This window comes from Strix aluco, chromosome 21 (assembly GCF_031877795.1).
Source record: "Strix aluco isolate bStrAlu1 chromosome 21, bStrAlu1.hap1, whole genome shotgun sequence".
Taxonomy (NCBI): Eukaryota; Metazoa; Chordata; class Aves; order Strigiformes; family Strigidae; genus Strix; species Strix aluco.
This window is the reverse complement of record NC_133951.1, coordinates 1,654,061-1,670,801: the sequence shown is the minus strand read 5'-3', so window position 1 is coordinate 1,670,801 and position 16,741 is coordinate 1,654,061. Positions and strand designations below refer to the sequence as shown.

General features: G+C 36.4%; 1 protein-coding gene across 2 annotated transcripts in view; it reads right to left on the bottom strand.

Moving 5' to 3' along the window:
• The window catches only part of TBCD (tubulin folding cofactor D), a 129,409-nt gene that overhangs the window by 107,631 nt on the left and 5,037 nt on the right, over nucleotides 1-16,741 (bottom strand). For both annotated transcript variants that reach the window (XM_074846842.1, XM_074846843.1), the window contains exons 5-9: nucleotides 16,536-16,637; nucleotides 14,737-14,883; nucleotides 13,874-13,929; nucleotides 9,847-9,979; nucleotides 1,652-1,697 (exon numbers count right to left, since the gene is read on the bottom strand). In XM_074846842.1, coding sequence (XP_074702943.1) covers nucleotides 1,652-1,697; nucleotides 9,847-9,979; nucleotides 13,874-13,929; nucleotides 14,737-14,883; nucleotides 16,536-16,637 — 484 coding nt within the window. The remainder of the gene's footprint in view (nucleotides 1-1,651; nucleotides 1,698-9,846; nucleotides 9,980-13,873; nucleotides 13,930-14,736; nucleotides 14,884-16,535; nucleotides 16,638-16,741) is intronic.

Below are 16,741 nucleotides of genomic sequence, written 5' to 3'. Positions count from 1 at the left end.
GAGGAAGAGACTGCAGAAACATAAACATTCACAGATAGAAACAAAAATAAGAATAAAACAATATAAGCCTCTTCCAAGTCCTGCCAACTCTTGAATCACTGAAATATCTTCAGACCCATGCAAATGGCTTCAGGACTAGTTCTTATTTTTAAATCGAGTTCTGTGTTGCAAAACAGTATCTTCCTTTGACAATTGTCTATTTTTTTTTCCTATTTAATCCTCAGATCTGTTATAATCTACAATAATTAAAGATATTTGATTATTATCTCACATTTTCTTATCCCCAATAGTTTCTGTCTGAGTATTTGCTTCTTAGTTGTGAGCATTCTATCTTTTCTATGGTAAATTAATTCCTTGGTATGCCCCTGATTTTTCTCTTATTACCAGACTTGTAACTACTTCGTATTCTTTCTGTATGCCATAGGCCAAACATCTAATTTTACCAGCAGGATTAACGTTGTGAGCCAAATATCTTCTTTTCATATCAATTATGACTACTGCGTTATACAGTTGCATCTTTTAAATTACATAATTTTGTGTTATACCATATTTTATCTAGTCTATTATTCTGCTTATCTGGCAGACTCACTACTCTTTAAGCTTCCACAGTGCTGTCTGCTATTTCTATGCAATTACATTCCTCAATATTTTCTGTTTGTTCCTGACCAGCTGTATAGCACATATGTCATTCCATTCTGTTTGTCTTCACTATCTTATCTCCATCTTTACCCATATCTAAGGCATTTTGTAAGGAAGCATGTGCATCTCAGACTTAGCAACTGGAAGAATGAAACCGTTTCCAGCACTAGATCTACTGAGTTTCTTCTCGGACATCAAAATAATTCCATTAAGTAAAATCATAAGCATTCTAAAGTAAGTTTACATCATAGCTTGATTCCTGTGAATAGCATAAACCACACTTCTGCTGCTTTGATAAGGTCCACAAAACTGACAAGATCTTTCGTAGTGTTTGTAATTAGCCACCATCTTTCCCTACCTCTCTTTACTGCTGTCAATAAAAAAGAAGCTATTATTTTGCAGTCAGTTCTGACCATATTCCAGGATGTGCCATGAGATGAATATAATTCCAACATGCAGCTACACTGTTCAGAAACTTCTGTGCTCTCCCTTCGGGTACCTGTCTATCCCTATTTACATCCATTATAACCTCCTTTCACCAGAAACTTTTTCTCATTTCAACAGCATCACTCCATGACTCCAGCTGGGTCATGTACACAGCAGGTTCTTTAAACTTGGGGTTTCTGAAATTCTGTGCTTATGTTAAAACTTGGAAGATTTTCCGCAAAATTTTCAGCAGTAATATGTATAAAACCAGTTCGTGTTCTAATGAATTTTAGAAATATTTTCCATATCTTATAGTTCATATGCTCTGTGTTTAGCTCCTGTATTATAGCAACAGCCAATGTGATCACCTGCCAAATTCTTTGATGAGCTGTTCCAACATAACATTCCCCAGTGGCGTCTGCTCCTCCCTCACTATCATCTCTTCTTCCCCCCCCTCATTTTACATGCTTTATAACTTCCCTGTTGATTTCACTCTTTATAGTACCACTTGTTATCAGCTTAATCTTTCTTTCCGTTTTTTACTGGAATGGTTTTAAAAACAGAAATCAGGGTATTACAAACTTACCATATAGTAAACAATCTTCTCTTTTGCCATGTTTAAATAACTGTGCCTACAATTAAAACGGGGAGAACAGACATGAGAATATAGAGATTCTAAAGCACAATAGATTGAACATATAGTTCTAAACTACTTCTTAATATTCTTGCAATAACCTGCAGTGCTTACTAACTTAAATAGCATAAAAGAGTCTCAGGGTGCAGTTTTACTTCTTTATAAGTCAATACATGTCAAGGATACTGTAGCCCAGCCCTCCCCTCCCATCCATACAATCACACAGGCAGGCAACTCCGGGAGCTGAGCTGGCCAAAAAATACTTGAGAACGAGGAAAAAAAAAAAGGGGGGGGTGGGGCAGAGAGAGAGAGAGAGAGAGAAAAAGTCACTAGTTTTCAGCCAGCTTAGCTCTCTGAACCATCCAGCTCAGTGCTTGGTCACACAAGCTCAATGCAGGTGCAACCACAGCACCTATCTCTCAAACAGCTCATCTTGCTTTGAACCTCTAAAAAGCGAAGCAGAATTTGTAGAATGTGAATAAAGGCAGAAGAACTAAGGGAACTCTATATCCTGCTTGGGACTTCCTGACCCTGAATGTCTCCAAACTGAACCAGCCTTGCTCATGGCTCATGATTTAGACAACCCAGCACACGGTACACACCAACACTTTGGTCACTGCTAAGAAGCAGGACAGATGGACACACGTGAGCGAGCTTAGTTATTAGAAGCAACCACACACTGACAGACAGGATGCAGTACAGGCTAAACTGCTATTTCACCCTGATTCTCCAACAGCTTTTGAGAACTCCATGTTAAACTAAAAAGCAGCTACAAAAGTCTCTGCAAGTCTGCTACAAATATACCTCCCAAAGACAACCTTTAATTCCTGTGCTGAGGGTTTTAAAGAAGCAAAGAGCTTCCAAAATAATTTTATATACAGTAAAATAACCCAGTAAGGTTAAGCCCCAGCACTACAGTGAGACGAACAGACTATTAACACCTGACAAAAATGTGTTACACATTGAAAGTTTCCTCAATTCACTTAGTATGCATCAAAACTACTGTGTTCAGTCACTTATTTTTCCTTGTTTTGTCATTCACCAGAAGAAAAATCTTCCTCAGTAAATATGCCTAGGAGTTAAACAAGAACAGACTTACCTTAAAAATATGTACTTTCTCACACATACCAAACGCACACATGCCTCCCATACTGCAGGTGTGGTTAAGAGCAACAAAGGCAATAAAAACACCTTTAGGCTATGTACCCGTTCTATTTTGTTTTGTTACTAAATTGCATTTTAGGATCCTAAATTAGCACTTCTGATCAGCTCTACTACAAGCTACATAATTTGATAATATATATTGAATTATTTAAGATTTTTAATGCTTTCACAAGTAACTAGGCAATTGTAAGACATCCTTTAAAAACTAGGTTTACAAAGCAGTAATGCTACAGAACTACTTCAGGCCCAGAAGAACAGCTAACAGAAATAACTACCAACACAAATGGTCCAAATATAGCACAGCTTTTATCAATATACCATATCAGTATCAAAAAAAAATAAATTTCCACTAACATACAACAAAACTCTGCTTATATTAGAAAGCCTAAAGATGACACAAAATCTGCAAATCTGTTGTATAATTAACAAATCTAGAGCGCCTCTAAAATTTTTCTGCATCTTTGTTGAAATATTCAGAAACTCATGTCTTCACCACTTTGTTCCTGTGTTCTGCTTTAAAAACTGATCAGGTGGTTTCTTCACAAGGTTAGCAAGTTTGTGGCAGATGCTAGCAAATACTGCAGCATTTCTGCAGCACCTTATCTTCACAATTACTTCTTTCTGTATAAAAGCCCAGTTAAGAGCAAATACTGTTTTTAAGGCACACACAGGCTGTCTCCAAATTGTTAGGATTATGTTCAAGCATATTCAAACAAAACACAGTATAATTCCTGAAGTAGTGGTAATGTAGAGAAACAGCTTTTTTATATTGCCTGGGGAATGCTCTTGGACAAATGGGTTTGGATGCCTACACTCACACTTCTCAGCGTTCTGTCTAGGAGCTCCTGCAGAGATGGAATAGAATCCTCAAAGCATTTTCAGTCTTACATAGTTCCTCAATTCGGGCACCGTTCTACAAGTTTCTCTGTGAGTTTTCACATCCTTAAGGCCAACTTTGAATTCAGTTCTGACTCCTCAGGAAAAACATAACTAGAAGGCACCACCTCTAAGCAAGATGTGGGAAGAAATTAACCAGCACACAGGCAGGAAATGAGAAAACTTCAAATATTGTACAAGAATTTTTTTTAATGCTCTTCTGAAAAAAAGTAAGAAAACAGCCTCATGCACCTATCAATCAATTTAGAACACGGAACTTGACAGATTCCATTTCACAACCATTTCTATTATTTGCTGAACAAAAAAGTGAAGCATACATTGTTTCCCTACAACAGTTTCACTACATACTTAAATAACAAACTATTTTCACATCTAATATTCAACACAGAACATTTATTCTCAAACAAAATTCTGAAAGGATTTATAATATACTTTCAGATGTTAAGATTATCACAGCAACTTCTGTAAATCAATTGAGAAATGGATTCAGGGATTCTATTTTATCAGTACAAGTTTTTAGGGGAAGTAAAAATTAAGCAAAGAACACCATAGCTACTGTGTTCAAATTAATAAACTTTAACAAGTAAAATTTTTTAAAAATTTAAAAATATTTACATGGCTTTTGTTCAATAAAATGTTACCTACTGATTTCATAATAAACACAGCTGAAAATGCTAAATGTCTGAAAGGAAAGAAAGTTCTGTTTGCACTCACTAAGGTACATTGCAGGTCAGATGTAACCTTCTACCAGATTACTGGTGTTAATCAGGTATTTGTCTGTATCAGAAAAAAAGCTTAACAGCCATTTTAAAAAAAAATTTTATAGAAGTAAATAGGCAATAGCCAATCTGTTGAGAACTACTCCAGATATTCAATGCAGCAGGAAATGCAGCATCTGGGGGTTTTTTCAGATTGTAGAAATATGAAGAAAATAAGTTTTCGTCACTTCTTTATGAGCCAAAGCATGCAAAAGCATTCACAAGCCCAAATTTCCCAAATTTTTGAATTTAGTACATACATTTTCCAGAGGAAATAAAAGAGCACTTTAACTGATGTTGGCCTTTGGGGAAGAAAAAAAAAAAAAAAAAAAAAAGGTACATAGTCTGGCACGTGCTACAAAGTCATACATGTAAAGCAAAATTCTTGTCTTGGAAAAATCCTGCAAACCTAGAGCTTACAGGGATTATACCAGACAGAAAAGTACATGATGCATGAACAGAAAACATAAAAAAAAACATGTAGAAAAAAAGAACGAATCAGCATTACAGGATTCAGCTTAAACTTCCTGCCTTGAAGGAAGAAAAACATTCAAGGCACACCATTTCAAAAAATCTGATACAAACAAAATAATTAATAAGCTTGGTTTGCCACCTGCATAGACATTTAGTGTCAGCAACTAACAATACTGACAGTAAGGAGCCTGTCTATTGGAGTATCCAGGCAATCAAAGTTACGCCATGGTCTCTTCACTTTAATGAGGACATACAGCATACACCAACTTACCCAACCTGTTGAACTGTTGAAAAGTATGTGACTCCCTCTCTTATAAATAATTAAGCCACCTACAAATTAGAGAAAATCAGTGGTGTGCAAGCAATGACGACTGTCAAGTCTGGTTTTGCTTTAGAAATAGCATGGTGCAAAGGAAAACAAAGCCTAGTTTCTTAGTAATCACAGAAGAAACACACCACACCTTCCAATTGTCTGCATAACCCACTTTAGGCCCGACCTTCATGAGATATATCAATCAGGATCATCTCCAGGACACGTTCCCCAAGCTATACAAATCACCATTAAGGGTGGCCTGACTGTTTGGTAGCAGGGATATCTTCCTGCCGAGCAGGAGACACAAGTCTGAATCTACCCTCTGGTCGTAGAGTCAAGGATTGGGAGGATAATTTCAGTCTCTATGGGAAGACAAGAGAATTATATCTTTCATTACTCTGGAGCACCCCCTAGTAGTCACACAATATCCAGGTCCAGGGAAAGCTATCAGCCATCCCTGCCTTCAGGCCAGATGTGGGGAGGTAAACAAGGTGAGAGAGAACATGCTGTCAGAATAGTAAGTTCACTTGAAAGTAGAGAATATTTAATGCATTATCAGTGCAGCTAAGGAGAAAATAGATTAGTTAAAGCCCTTGTTCTTACTAACTTCAACACAAACAGTACTCCTTCTGTAGGTCACAAGTATTTGTCAGGGTATTGATCATCAACATGGTACTTACGCTGACAAACTTCAAGACAGAGCCCAGTTAAATGGGTGGTAAAAGGAGTTGAGTTTTCATAAGATCTTAGTTCTTTATCAGTTGAAAGCCTGAAAAGTTTAAACTAACACATGGAGAGTTAACAGAATAGTTCCTTTCCGTCTTAACAAGACTACCCAAAACCACAGTGAAATACGTGGAATGAAAAAAAATTAGCAGCTTGAGACAGCATTATATTCTAATAGGAAAAAGAAATAGTCTTATGATAACAGAACTTCTGAACCTTGACTAACCACAATACTTCTGGTGAAAAGGAAAACACTCAGAAGTATCAGACAAGGCCACATTAGAATACTCTGTGCCATGCAGAAGGAGAGGAGATACAGTATTACCAGAAAGGGGTCTGTGCCCTTGGTACCTGAAGACATAAGAATTTTTTTCTTCTTCATATATCAACACTGCTTTTGTACATCTTTATCACCAAACCACTAAGCAACAACAGCTTTTTTAAAAAATAACGCCAATAGACAATCCTAGCATTGCTAATTCTTTGAGAATGCCAAAAATACAGAGACTTGGGAAACATTCTATTTGGAAATATTCTATTTCTGTGCCTCTGGGTCTGAAAGAATAGAGTTAGAGAGTTCTTTCTTCCCTGAAGCAAAATTTACATAAGCATGTAGCTATTGCTAAATAATTTTTGCATTAGAGACAGCTCAGGGAAATGCCCTGTTCTTAAGACTCTCGAGTTTCATCAGATCACTGTGTAGGGCGTTTTATTTTTTTTAATTATTACTCACACTTGTATACTGAATCACTTATAAAACAAATAAGGTTTAATAAGTTTCAATGCCCAAGGCTACCTCAACATGATGACATCTCTGTCACGCAAGAACTGGGAGTGCTACACCCTGCAGCAATAACTAAAAAGCTGTTTGATATAATGGCAGGTTTAAAAGCAAACCTCCAGACCAAGAGAATTTAAAATGCAGATTCTTGAAACAGGTTAGAAGTTTCCCTCAAGTAAACAAATGTTATAAAAAAATGTAGCAATTTCTTATTAATCCAACATTTATAATCCTTCAAATATATAAAGTATCAGAGCACAAAAGTGAATTTAATTCAATACTGCCAGTTTCAACTCTTAGTTTCAACAACAGAGAGCAGTTTAAAAAACTGAATCTGAAATACTGTAAGCAAAGATTCCTGCTAGTGCACACCTGTTGTGAAATGATATATTACTGACGACAGGTGTAAAGAAAAAAAAGAAAAAAGCATCAGTGGAATTAAAATATGTAATGCAAGCTGCGTGTTTCAACAAGAATCATGAAACAGTAGTACTTGTTCTACACATAATGCTGAGTTAGATTAAACAGTAGCATACCTAATCACCAAGACTTAAGGCCACAAAGAGGCAGATCAAAGTGCAGCAACGTTGAACTACTCATTGCGTACCTAACTTGCAGTTTCAGTTCATTGAAATGCAAGAGTTTCGTGTCTTTTTGAAACTTTTTGCCATGCCAATCTCACTACAAGCTATTTTCTAAATGCAGACCATCAGCAGCATATACCATAATCTGACTGAAATCCACCCTGTTCGGGGCAGCCCTAAACAGATCCGACAAAGAGAGAGAAAGAGACTTTTTATCCCCACCCTGGTGGGTTGCATTCCCGAAACCTGTTACGGTCCCGAAACCTGCCTTGCTCTACTGGCTGGAATCTGAAAAATGGTCTTTTTTCTCCTGCTTGTTCAGAGAGAAATGCTCAGGCAACTACTTTGACTCTTACAGTAACAAAGTGCTGGAAGAATCCAAGGGCAAAGAATTTTGAAGCTTGTTGACACAAATTTTAGTTGTCCCTCATGACGCTGTGTTTTGCTTTACACACTTGGCAATTAATTATTATGTTTCTGCACAAACTGTTAGAATCTTGTATGTTTAAGAGAAAAGGTTTACTTACTTTAAACACTGCTCATTTTCAGCCGATATTTTTGGTTTAACAACATGCTATTGTTACAAGTGTCTTACAAAATTCTTAATTTAGAACTCTTGAAATATTTCCTACTCCACTTAAGCGCGTCTGCATACACACACAACCTGCATACATATCATTCTGAAAACCTGTATTCCCTAATGATGTAATCTGTGCTTACATTGTAATATCTGAAATTAAAAATTGAAGACTGAATTAAAGTAAAGGCTTTAAAAATTCAGTCTGCTCATACCTACCAACTGGAACAGGAGTTATGAGCTGTAGGACACAAATAAAACTGGCCTGATAAATACTTTCTCCTACCCCAGAGGAGGAAAAAAGTCATATAAATGCAAGAAGGCAGACATCTGCTTCCAGGTATATTGTATCACATTCTAGTTTCGATTCTACTTGTTAAGTATTCACCTGTTTCGCTTAGTATGCACTAATGAACAGGTGGATAGAGCCAAAGCCAAACTCAAAGGAATTATGACAAAACACTAATGTATTATACATCCTACAGGTCTCATCATGCACCTAGAATGGCAGTCAGTCTCCCTTTCCAGATCTGACAATAAAATGATGAAACATCATTCTGTCTTTTGAAACATACTGCAATGCACACAAATAATGCTTCCTCCTGCTTAAGCAGCAAGTCCTAAGTTATTCTAAATATAGATTATTTCTTGTATCTTCTGATTTGGAAGAGCTGCTAGAGAAAAAAAAAGAAAAAGAACAGAACCCCCACACCACACACTTGTTCAGAATTTTGCTTTGATGTTTAGTAACATACTGTATAAAAGTCCTCATAGCAATTATTTAAAAAGAGCTGCAAATTTATGCAAATTATAGAAACTTGTACAAACACCAGCAAATCCTTAAACCTGTGCAAAGACTATACAAGAGCACGTCATCTGACTTTGCTTGCACTACCTCAACTTTGGTCAACAACAAAACCAAGAAGAAACAATTCCACCCACACTAACTCCCCCATTCCACCCAAATATATTCAGACATCAAAACTGGAACAGATACTAGAACTGTTATTCAAGTATTTCAAAATGCACACCAATATTTTTAAGGGTGTAAAACTACAAGAGGAGTGCTGTCATATAGTAGTGGTTCAGGTATTACAGATTTTTTCCCCATGCATATTATATAAATTTTAAAACCCAAACTAAGAATTCAGCTCTGAGTCATAAACTATTGTTACTTGACAAGGTAAGGAGCATTAAACAAAAAATAGATTACAGATTAGCAAGCAAGAACACAGGAAATGGTGTGTTTTTTCAGACTATTAAAGTACACTCTCTAACAAGTTTACTATGTCTTATTAAAACTATTGAGAACAGTATTTTAGTTGAAAAAGAACAGATCCAACTTTGAAGAATCACTTGGTTTTTGTTACCGGTTTTGAAAAGTCTAGGGGAGACCACTACTATATCAGAACCACTACTATATCAGAACCACTACTATATCAGAACCACTACTATATCAGAACCACTACTATATCAGAACCACTACTATATCAGAAGCCTAATCTCTTCATTTTGTACAGTTCCAAAGCAAAAAAAAAAAAACCAACAGGCAGCCCACAAACCAATCCAAACTGAATTTTGAAATGACTACAGATATACAATCAGATATTTAAAAGCATTTTTGATAGTTATTTATCAGCATCCATACTGGCAACTTCACTTTCATTTGGTGATGACAATACTTAAAAAAAAAAAATACACATACACGGGAATTTACATCTTCAAAACTGTTGTGGAGGAAATTCCAGCTGTATAATATCCTTTTTTAATAAACAAGAACTTCTTTGTACTTTTGCCATTAAAGGTCTACCATAGCTGTATTGTATGATCATAAATACAATCATCTATCTTTTCAAGGAACAACAGTATTTACCAGGGCCTGGAGCATGCCATTCATAACAACAGTCCCCTCCATGGTCTGGAAGGAGGATTTAGATAACATTAAAAGTGTCCAGTCCAGGAAGTCTGCCATCCTTTTTTGCCTGACATCAGGGCGGATGATAAATCTGTCACAGAAAAACACAAAACACTGCAGTTACTAACTTTATGACTCTCAATGAGTAATTTTTCCTGCTATCCAAACTGGTTGCAGTTCCTAAAAACAATTTTCCAGTGGATATTTTCCTGAATTGCTGAGGGTGGGAATACTCCAAACCATCGTAAGTTTAGCCCTTCTGTTTCTGAGCAAGGTCTGACCCAGAATTTCACTTTCATTTCAGACCAGCCTAGGAACTTGGATTCCAGAGATTTCTCATCTTAATCACAAAGCAACAAACTTTCCAAAGGTCCCACGTAAGAATTATTTCCATTAGAATTAGTGAAAAGCTGAAACAAATATGAGAATTCTCCACCATTCTCACCAAGAACAGCTATTCTGCAAATTAAAAACTGGTGCAAATCAACAATTAGTCCATACTGCACTGTTATCAGCCAGGCCCATAAAGAGTAATCATCAGGGCTGTATTTGTTTTCGGATCTTTGAAAAGGTCAAACACCTGTTATTTAACACAATGGCTGGGTCAAGAAATGCATTTTCACCCATCTTAGGGCAAAAGAAGTTCATCATGGTTAAACTGCTTCTATAAACCTATACTCAGGCATCATCAGTGCCAGCCAAATTACAGTTAGGGCATCTGCTTCAGTTACCTAATTTAGTATTCTTTAGCACCTAAAAATTAGGTTTCTGTTCCAGCAGAGGTTCAGACTAAATTAAGAAACTTTGTTCTCAGTGCAATCAAAGGAAACAAGGTACCTGGGAAAGCCCACAAAGTACAATTCATAGCACTTAAAGAAGGATGTATGCAGAGCCTGTATCTGGTTAGTTTATATACCTACAAATTAAATGGGGAACTGCACCAAGAGCTAACTAATGGGGAATATTAAGTACAGAGAACACCAGAAACAGTGAGCAGACATGTGATCACTTGAATTGTCTTCAAAGTCAGTATCTATTGTGTTCAGCAATAGAACAATGAGGATTTGGGGCAGGGGTTAGTTGAGGGGGGATGGTTTGTTTTTTAACACAGCAGCAAGGACAAAGCCTTCTTTTGCACAACAGCCCAGGTAAGAGAGGTAACCTGTAAAGTAGATGAACTGGTTCCTAGACCCTTTCTCAGCCCAAAGGAGTTTAAATCTTAGTTTCTCAAAGGAGTGCCCTAACCTCCAGACTAGAAGCAAGATAAGGATAAGCCTCATCTCCCACTGCAACCAGGTCACTGAGCAGATAGAAAAGAGAATTCATGAAATAAACTCGAGCTTCTTTGCCCTGTGAAAAGTAAATTACTTTGGAAAACAGGAAGTCTTGGATCTTGATGTTTCTAAACTTCACTTGAAATTCATAAACTCCTTACAGCAGGAACCAGAGCCCAGACTTCCTCTTCCTCCCCAAGGAGTTTCCTACTCAGCGTGTTACAGAGTTAGACTCCTGTATCTTATCTCTCTGTCTATTCTAAGACTTCTGCATTCCTGCCTACCTAACAGTCTAACTTCAAGAAGATGAAACAGTGATCTCATCTCAGAATAACTATGCTCGTTCATTAAAGAACTGTTTTGGGATGTGAAAGCAGTGAATTCTAGTGCACCAAGGCCAAAAGGCCTGGGACCTGGGTCTTCTAATTCTGGTGAAGTGTTTTAATCATTAGGATATTCTGAAAATGGTGTTTTCATAATAAATTAAATAATTGTAAGTACACTAAATAGTAATTTTGCTCCCATTACAGCCCTACACACCTTGATGCAGTGAGTACTAGAACCACCCTAATGTATTCTATAGCCTTGTTATGAACATATACTTTTAATAAAAATTAATTCAGTCAATAAAACGGAGGTGAAGAGACCATAAGACAACTGCTAATAACATGCCTGCATAGTACCCTGCATTAGGATGCAAGGCACTTAGGAAATCCTCCTGAAATCCAGGGCTGAGCACTGCATGAACACAAAGTTTTGGTGAATGCAATGCTGTAATCAAACACATTATATATATATGCTTCCACTAGTAATTTAGTTTTACAGATACCCTGGAGTGCAAATGAAGTGCAAATTCAATTAGTATAATGTGATGAAAGAATGTTTTAAAATTACTGTCATCCTTACTTGAGAAGGCTTCCAAATACTGGATATACCTTCAAGAGTCTATCACAGTTGGTTGATTTGGGTATTTTTCTGGGGTTTTAGGAAGTGAAGAAGATAAAGGGTGCATTCAGGCACATATGAATGCTCAAGATTAATTCACTCTGTATCACACTTTCACCTCAAATCCTCTCCTTCTGTCAACTTGTGATAAGGCAGATTACCAATGCAGATACATAAAAATCCCAGAAAACAACCTTCCAATTATCGCTTCCAAAATGACTGCAAAAACTAATTAGGATAAATGAAACAAACCTACATTCTGTCACGTGGAAATAAGCAAGTAACAGGAAAGATAATTTATTAAAGATTATTCAAATGATTCATGCATTCACTTAAATTTTGCTCTGAAGTATTTCAGAGTAAATCAGAAAAGTACAGGACTAGTCACCAGAGAACTGATTCTAGTCTCCTTCATGAATTTTCCACATGACACTGTCAGTTCTAAATCAAAAAAGTGTTTGTTTTGTCATCATGTTCAGAACTGTAGCATTGTACTCACTAAACACAAATTTCTAAAGCATTGAGTCCAGTGTCTGAACTTCAGAATAAATTTAAAATAAGTACATGGACAGTTATTTCCCAAAAAGACAGTTAGGATTTGGTCTACTAAATGTTAACATTTAACAACTATTTTGGTACAATTAATCCCACAAATTTTGTCCCTCTTAATCCAGAGAAAAACGTTAACACAGATTTTATTGTTCAGACTAGCTGTCCACATCCACTATCATCATTTCATCTTGTTCACCCTACCCAGCCTCCGCTCCTGTAACTACACTGGCAAAACTGGGTTGGCAGAGCCCTCTAGTGTAGATTGAGTATATACTAGCGTAAAGATTCTGGGGCTTTGCCTGCTGTGAAAAGAAAGAAAAAAGAAAAACCAAACAACAAACTGAGCTGACTAAAGCCCTCTTCCGGTAGAATATATTGGAACATGTACTGTGATATATACTGGAAAAAAATATAGGGTGTTCTAGCATAGTTTATGGTCTTTGTAATTTATTTTCATATGCATCACAAACAAAACCAATCTCCATTAATGCACTAGGAACGAAGAGATGCAGAAGTTTGTTATTTCAAATTTATAAACAACCCTAGCATCAGTATTACTGATGTGATGCAAAAAATGTCAGAACTGCACCTCTGTCACAAATCGCATGGTGTCTGAACACCAACTGTGTAAAACAATGGGATTTAGAAAGTTCCATTATCCTACACCTGTTTCATTTGATGAATTATTTGACAACAATAAACCTCAAGAAAACAGAAGCACTGTTTTCTGGATGAGAGAATGAAGGAAGTGACAAGAGGGATATTAAGAAAGTAAATTCTACCATTAGTATTTCCTTTTACGTAACTTAAATACTACTAGGAAACATCAAGCCAGTAATACTAAATACAAGTTCTCTATTCACACTGCAAAACACACTGCAAAAATCAGCAGCAGCACAAAGTAACTGTATGTTTCTGAAACCCTGAAGCACAAACCAGTCCCTAGAAGGCAATTTGAACAGTATCCTGTTAACAGTGAAGATCTGTATCACTTGTGATAGATACCTGTTCCTCTAGTAAGCAGAAGAAAACACTGCATTTCCAATAATAAACACACTATTGGATCTGATTCAAGCAAGTTTAACATCCCACACACAGTTAGCAACTTCCAGTCCTCCCAAAACTGTCATTAGTAGCATGTCAGACTGAAAAATGGCAGGAGAAATGGGAGGTTGATTTTTTCCTTTCTGCCAAGAAGAACAAAAGAGACTTACTTTGAAACCAGTACAGCAGCTGCATCTCGAGCCTTATCACTGACAACCAAGTAACACTAAAGGTAAAAGAAAACTAACTGTAAAAGAATTCATACATGTAGATTTAATAACAACTATGTGACAACTTTGTACATGAATATACTTAATACTTATGATTACAAACGTTATTATGATTACAAACTGAGCTTAAGATCATAAAAAATTAACTTTCCCATTCAACAAACCGTATCTCAGTCGACAAAGTCTCCCTTCTAGTGTCTTTCAAAGCAAGTTTACCTTTACTGAAACCTTAACTTAGTCATATTTGTGCTACCACATTCCTACAAGTGATAAGCCACTTCAGTGCTGCAGGTGTCAAAAGCACGAGCTGTTCAGGTATTTGTGGGGAGGGGGTTGTTGTTTATTTTTATCTTAAAGGAATGACAAGTTAACCACTTTGGCTTACGCCTAGTGAAATCATTATCTTTGTTGAAGATTCTTCATGCAGTCATAGCTTCCATGTTACTCATCCTATCAAATGCTAATTTCCTACATAAATCATTAAACTTGGCTTTCCAAAAAGGCTAGCTAGTATTTTCAAATGCTAAAAGCTGTTACCATAATCAAAGGCGTGCATTTGTACCAGACAGTCATAAAATAAGACATTTTATTACTTCAGGGAAAGTAAGTGTCTCAATCTAACACTTAAACAGCAAAGAACATACTGAAGATTCCAAAACTATGGAGAAATTCTTTACAGATTAGATCAGAAAATATGGGCTTAAATAATATTCTGAAAAGACAATAATTTATTACATATTGAAAGATTAAGTGTAAGGAAAGTATCATAGGCTTCAACGTATTACAAGATGTATTATACTTACTTTTGCTATTTTAAGTATGCGATCCATTGTGGGCACACGAGCGTGCCCTTCCTCAGAAATAATATTTCCATCAAAACGGGACAGATCAAAAGGAATCAAGCATATCATGGAGAGCCATAACAAAAGCATGTAACGAGTTTCCCAGGTCTGGAAAAGAATGGTAAACAAAATAGGCACTCCATTTTCTGGAATGTATTCCAACAAAGCGCCTAGAGCACAAGCTATCCACTAGCTCCAAGGAACTTTCAAAGTAAGATGATGAAGAAAAAACTCTGAATCTGAATGCTGCTCTGTCTCCTTCGGTGTTTCAGAACTACAAGTGATTCCAAACAGTAAAACTGTAATAAAATTAATGGACCCTCCCCTCTCGCTCTGACATCCAGACAAGTTTATTTCCTTCCCAAAGGAAAACTGCATGTTGCCATTTTCCTGTTTTCTCCTTCCTTCAGCCCATTTGTACCTCCAGTCCCAAACAGAGAGAACAATGTTGTTCTTCCTAATTTCTTATGTATTGCTTTCATGGGTTTCATGAAACAACTTTAGATGTGTTTTGAGAGACAGACAGACAAGAAGGAACTTTTACAAGCTTTAAAGCTCTACAACTACAGGAGCAGCAAAGTGGTCAGAATAGATACTGTTTATTAAAAAATTATTTTAATTTAGAGCAGCAATACAATTATTGTCTTCATATCCATGACTTTTGTTACTCATAATAGATGATGTTCCCTCTTAAAATTCATATATCTTAATAAGCTTTCTGAATTCTCATATTTCCTTATTTAAATAAGAATATGAACTACGGTATCTTGGTGGTGGACTTGATGATCCTTATGGGTCCCTTCCAACTCAAGACATTCCATGATTCTGTGATCTCAATCCATGCTTAAAAATTCTTTGCTTAAATATTTTTTCGAATCAGAATTCTTGCCCAGAACATTCCCAGCCAAATAAAACTTTAAATCAGGACACATAATGAAGTGGTGTTGCCCTGTTTTTGAAATTGCAAACAGGTAGGGAAAAAAAAAAAAAAAGTTCCGTGTTATTTTTCCACAGCCGGGAATATTTTATCAAAAGGCAAAAATCCAAGCAAGTCATGCCTCATGCCATAACTGGGCAATGTTCTCCAATCTTCATCTTCCTCCTTTCAAAAGAAAAGGAAAAAACCCCACAAAACCCCTCACAGATACAAAGGTAGATATTGGGGGGTTGGGGAAGAATAAAGCATTTTATGAAATTAAACAAGGAAAATTAACTATTGTCTTCATTTCCTCATCAAAACAGAAGTTCTCATACCAACTTTGACAAAACCCAAAGGTTTAAAAAACTGCCTCTTTAGACTAAGAAATAGGAATACACAAAACCTAAATACCGTTTTCTGTGATTTTACTTCTATGACTTCAACCTAAATTAACGTGACTATATGATATGCATAGCAGAAAGAAGATTTTTCAGTTACTCCTTTTAGAAGTTAAACCTCTCTCACTGCCTTTCTTATTACTGTTGCTTCAGCTGATTTGTTCCCTTTTATGAATGGTTAAAGATTTTACTTGCACCTCTACTGCCATCACTTCTAAATCCTTAGAACATATCCCATGAAAGAAAAACACAAGACCTTTCCTTCAATAAGACATTTCTCTTCTGACAAGGTGACTTTCATACTAAATGCAGATGTTCAGTTAACACCAGACAGGGTGTATCACTGCTTTATACACTTTTTTCCAGATTTTTTTCTTATACTGTTCATCAGCTTTTTCTGATGGAGACACAAAAGTTAAACAAAAAGTACAGCAACTTCTCACCTCAGAGTCTTTTGGATTCTGGTCTACAAGCATATCCAAAACAGGCTGGAGATCACCTACTTCATGAGGAAACAGTGGGAGGAAAAGTTTGTACCCTCTCACCTATAAAGGAGAGTTTCAAAATTTAGTAAGCCATCTGGCATCGTCAAGTACTGAAGAAAAAGGAAAGACCCTGTGAGGACCATCTTGAATATGATCCTCATGTA